The 5315-nt window shown below is 36.0% G+C and overlaps 1 protein-coding gene across 1 annotated transcript; it reads right to left on the bottom strand.

The window, feature by feature from the left end:
* Positions 1 to 3970: 3970 nt before the first annotated feature.
* LOC18421812 (LOB domain-containing protein 39) lies at positions 3971 to 4704 on the bottom strand. The gene is made up of 2 exons (XM_006826609.4): positions 4521 to 4704; positions 3971 to 4182 (listed from the first exon to the last, which is right to left on the bottom strand). The coding sequence occupies exons 1-2, from the start codon at positions 4702 to 4704 to the stop codon at positions 3971 to 3973; spliced, it is 396 nt and encodes a 131-aa protein (XP_006826672.1).
* Positions 4705 to 5315: the final 611 nt, after the last annotated feature.

The raw sequence follows: 5315 nt of genomic DNA, 5'->3' as shown, positions 1-5315 counted from the left end.
TACCCGGTTATGCGTATTAGTGAGCCGGTCTCCATCTTTGCCATTGGAAACAGGATGTGTATGTTCTCGTAACTTTCTCGGGAGAAGTTTTTCCATTTGAACTAGATTATTATTCAAAAAAAGAAAAAAATTTAAATTTGAGGTTCCTAGATATCACCCCTAAACTTTTTTTTTTTTTTTTGACAATGTTATAAGCTCTTTATTGAATATATGCTTAACAAACATCAGATTACATCGAGGAAGTTAATGCATTAGAAATAAGCAGAGAAAATAAAGAGACTCCATGCTTTGCAAGATGGTTTGCCTCATGATTTGCATCACAATATGCATGAGAGAAAAAAATCCTGAAACCCGCGGTAGCACAAGGATAAGTGATTTTCAACCATTTAATGATATTAAAAGAATCCCTTTCAATAAAAATATCTCATGAGAAGTCTCCATCAATAATAATATGTAATCTTTGTAGAAAAGAACAGATCTTTGTATTAACCGTGGTAGAACTGCAAGGCCCAACATAAGAAAAAAGAACAATACCATTTAAATATTTGACTATTTTTATTCAATCTGGAAATATTATTATTTTAAAAGGCACAGATGGTGATATTATGAATTGTTTTTCTTGAAGCTAATTAGGGGTTGAAGAGGTAACATCCCCAAAATTTGGGATCTACTCGAGGGAGTAAATGGATGTCCCCCATGAGAATACAATATTTTATGCTTTTTATGATTGAAAGTAGGTCCAAAATAAGGGCGGCAACCCACCGGGCATGGGCAACGACAGCCTTGGCCCCTGGCCTGGCTAATCTAGGGGTTTGAAGGGTTACATCCCCAAATTTTGGGATCTATTCAAGGGAGTAAATGGATGTCATGACCCCATGGGAGTACAATATCTTCTGTTTTTTATATTTGAAAGTAGGTCCAAAATAAGAGTGGCAAGCCGCCGGACCTGGGCCATGGCAGCCTTAGCCCTGGCCTGAACCTTGTCAGTATCGGGCAACCCAAGCCAAGCCCAACAGGGCTAGGGTGGGCCCAAGCTTGAACTCACAAGGTCAGGCTGGGCTTAAAAAAAAAAAAAAAAAAAAAAAAAAGAAAAAAAAAAAAGAGAGGAGTCGGGCTAACACTAGCCCTAGCTCCACCCTCAGGCCATAGTGGCCCAAGCCTACTTTTTTAGGGCCGCGCCAGCGAACCTAGCCCCACTTCCTGGCTAATTGCCAGCCATTATCCAAAATTTAGGGACCTAGCACATGCTTTCTCTTGTTTTTTTTTTTCACATTAATCTATTGATGCCAAAGCCAGTGCTCTATGCGTTTTCATGTACCTAGTGGAATGAGTGGGGAGTCCACGTCATCTCAATAACCAAAGATACGCGGTGAAAAGAGGGCCACCATTTCCACTCAACTTGCAACTGGTGAGAAATAAATCTACTTCCAAATGAAAATGGCACATAAATTTTAGAGCGAGAAAGAGTTAGAGAGAGAGAGAGGGGCCACTCTACTTCTCGCGTCTCGCCCCACGAAAAGCCGTTTGTCTTTTCTAAGCTGGAAGAGGCACCCAACGAAAATCAGGAAGTACTGACACGCCTGAAAACACACGAGCAAAAATATGCATGGGATTCCAAGCCTAATCCCATCGCACTCTATTTAACACATATTAAACGTTTAAATCAGAAAAAAACTTTCCTAACGTAAACTGAAGAATGATTTTGTCTATTTTTATTATCATTAAATTTTGTTATATAATTTATTTTTCATTATTTTTTTAATAAATCTAAATTACTTGAAATTTGAAGAATCTGTACATCTTAGTGAGGTGCACCTAATAAAAATATAAAACAAATAATTCGTAAAATATAAATTGATCAAAATACTTCTAAAAATTTATAGAAGTATTTTGATCAATTTATATTTTACGAATTATATTTTTCATATTTTTATTAGGTGCGTCTCACTAAGATGTACACGCGCTCCGAATTTCAGATCATTTCGATTAGTTAAAAAAAATGAAAAATGAAATAGTTGCGGACAACTATGACCGGCAATGGAGTTTGGATGGTGATGAAGGTAAACGAAATCACTGTTCATTTTCGCTCATAGGCGTTTTGTAGTATCTTCCAATTTATAGAATGTAGTCTAGATTTAATCCAGACCATTTGAGATCAAGAACAAATGATGGAGATAGTCTGCTCGGCATTGTGACATCACGATAAAGGGTTACTAAAAAAACATAATAGTCAAGATTTATAATCATCATCATTATAATCATTCCATATTCATCACAATGATTTTGGATCGGCTACATGAATCATGTTCCTCCATGCTATAGATTCAAGATTCATGATATGTCCAAGCTTCATCGTAATAATTATGGGTGGGCTACATGAAACTTATTCCTCCACATCTTAGATTCAAGATTTCATGATAAGATGTACCAAAGTATTGCGTTGATTAGCTACCTACCTAAGGTAGCCCATCTCCTTTATTTGTGCTTGGGACATGTTAAGGAAAAGTTTAATATCGTCATCCTTATTAAACCATATAATAGACGAGCTTGCATGTAGTAATTCGTTTTTCTTTTTTGATAAAAATATTTGATGTTTTAAGTGTTTTGCACGGGAGAATAACAAAATCATCTTAATGGAAAGTATATTTTTTAGATAAGTTAATAAGGGAAAGAATAGCATACACATAAGAGTATGCTACACATCCGATCGGCTCTCGAGAGAGGCTGGTGGAGATGAAAGATATGTCTTATCGTTTTCTATCCATGATTCATCTCCACCATTGTTCTTCAAAATTGACAACGGATGCCCGGCATCATGTTGTTTTTTGGAAAATTAGTCAAAATATACGTATGAGATTAAGTACTTAATATTGTACTCACATACTTTGAATTAATTTCAGAATCGCCATCAAAATACATATGATTCTGGCTTTAACAATAGTAAAAGGGTAAAAAGTTAAATAGTTGAAACATGAGGTATATCATGATAAATTTCCCTTGTTTTGAACATATTTGATAAGTATGTTGTGCTAGCATTTGATGGGCTTTAATGTTTAGTAACCACTAACATATTGTTATCGGAAAGTATACAAAGAGATTATTTATTTTTGGTATAAAGAGGTCACAAACTCTCGTATGTCGAATTTCAAATTAGGTGATTATAAGGCTGTTATTGAATAACTAAACTTAAATATCAAAAAAGAAAATTTTTCGAACTTCGTAACACATCTTAAACCATCTAATGACTAAAAATAAAAGAGATGTCCTTGTAATAAAGATAAAATGGTTCATAATATTGAATCCCTATAGGTACATAATTAAAAAGTATGATATGAAAAAAAAATGCCACCCTAGGATCATACCCCCTCATAATACATTTATTAGTGTTTAGAAAAATGGCACGCCAGCATAGAACTAGTGTGGTACTTATTTAGGTCTAAAGACCATTGATCCCAAGTTCCAACCAATTCGAATAATTAAACCTTTTTTTATCATTATTTTTATTTCTATATAAATTTTTTTTTAGAAAATCGCTTGAGGGCGTGAAATGAGCTTGGGCTTGAATGGTCAGCAGCTGATGCTTAACATTGCTACATCCCAAGTTCGATTCCTACCGCCCACTAAAATACTAAAAAGAAAGAAAAACGAAAGAAAAAAAAAAAGGTTCACTTACAGGAATTCTCATTTTGTCCCGTCATTTCCTAATAATACACTATTTTTCTATTTCTTCTCCAGTGTTATTCCTCTCTAGAAAAAAGTTCAGCGATCGTCTTGCACAATACAAATTCAACTCTAGTGAACAAGAAACCCTAAAAGACCAGCGGATCAATTTCAAAATGGATTGATCAGTGGGAAACCACAAAAAATCATTTACAGCAAGAGCGAGAGCTCGATCAGCGATCAAACCCTAGAAGAACAATTTCAAAAGCTTATGCTCTATTACAGTTTCGTCAAGACTCAACACTGAACCCTATATTCCTTCAACAACAAAAGAAGAAGGGCTCTCTGACCTTTTCTTTTTGGCCTGAGAATCCAAATCGGAGATTATTCGATCACCTCGAAGAACAGATTGGACTGCAGCTTCACAAATGTGCCAGTTTCCACTCCATAAGAGCCCAACCGCTCCATTAACAGGGTCCACTGTTCGACCGCAAGCTTCGTATAAAAGTGACCGGAAAAGATCTGTAAAGTCACTGAAAGAATATTAAAATTGCGAATAAGAAATCACTCGAATTGCTCGTCAGGGCATTTTCTAACAAGTTTTTAGCTGGAAAACGGCGATATAGAAGAAGAGTTTGAGCATTTTTAAACGATCAAATCAAAGTACAGGAAAACTTGTCAAGATCGACGTTTACTGGCTTCTAAAGCACTTTCTGTAAGTTTCACAAGCCAGGTACATTTTCCAGTAAGTTTTTGGCCAAATTTTGTGTTAATAACAATATGTCAACAATTTTCCGGCAAGATTTTGGCCAGAAAATGTTAATCAATAACATATTTCGAAAAGTCTCCAGCGATCTTACCAGGTCTTTGGTTTTCTACAACGGCTGAGATGAAGGACATAAGACCTGCTCGTCCAAAGAACTTGGCCACAAAGACAGTGGCGTGGCCTTGAGCCTCTGTTCCTTCTATCCATTGAAGGCAAGAACGAAGCATGCAGCTTTCGCTGCAACCCTTTCTTAGAACACGGCAGCCATTGCAGCTCATCTGATCTTGCTCAAGCTTTCTTTAATGGCGTTTCTCTCTCATCAAACAAGAAAACACAGGCAGGTCCCTCCCTCCCTCCCTCCCTCTAAAGATGGTTCTCTTACATCACACAAGAAAAACCAGTATCCTTAAATTTCTCTCTAAAAAGCTTCTCTCTTTCTCTCTCTAAAGAGCTTCTCTCTTTCTCTCACTAAAAACTCTCTCACTTGGTTTGTGGTTTGTTTTTTTGGGGGGCAGGGCTGATTGGGACTCTTATTTTTCTAGCGTGTGTAATGGGCTCCTCAAACCCTAGACGGTCAGTCTGGGAAACAATTATTGCCTGAATAAAGAAAACTGAAAATAATTAATTCGAGAGTTTTTTTTTTTTTTTTGGCGTAAGTAATTCGAGGGGCTGAAGAGATATTAAAATATAATAATATTATATGATTAAATAGTCAGACGTTAAAAGCGAAGCAGCATATAAAAAAAAAATTTCTATATTTTATTTTTCTTTTCTATAATGTTGTTTTATGAGCGCGTGTGCTATACTCCCGCGGGAACAAAATGTCCATTTTCTCCTTGGGGTATAATAAAATATATTTGAAAAAGTTTATTGGATCTGAAATTTCTGG

This window comes from Amborella trichopoda, chromosome 12 (assembly GCF_054954075.1).
Source record: "Amborella trichopoda isolate Santa Cruz 75 chromosome 12, AtrichopodaSantaCruz75HAP2 v2.0, whole genome shotgun sequence".
Classification (NCBI taxonomy): Eukaryota; Viridiplantae; Streptophyta; class Magnoliopsida; order Amborellales; family Amborellaceae; genus Amborella; species Amborella trichopoda.
Note: the sequence above shows the minus strand (reverse complement) of the source record. Positions and strands in the feature narration are given on the sequence as shown.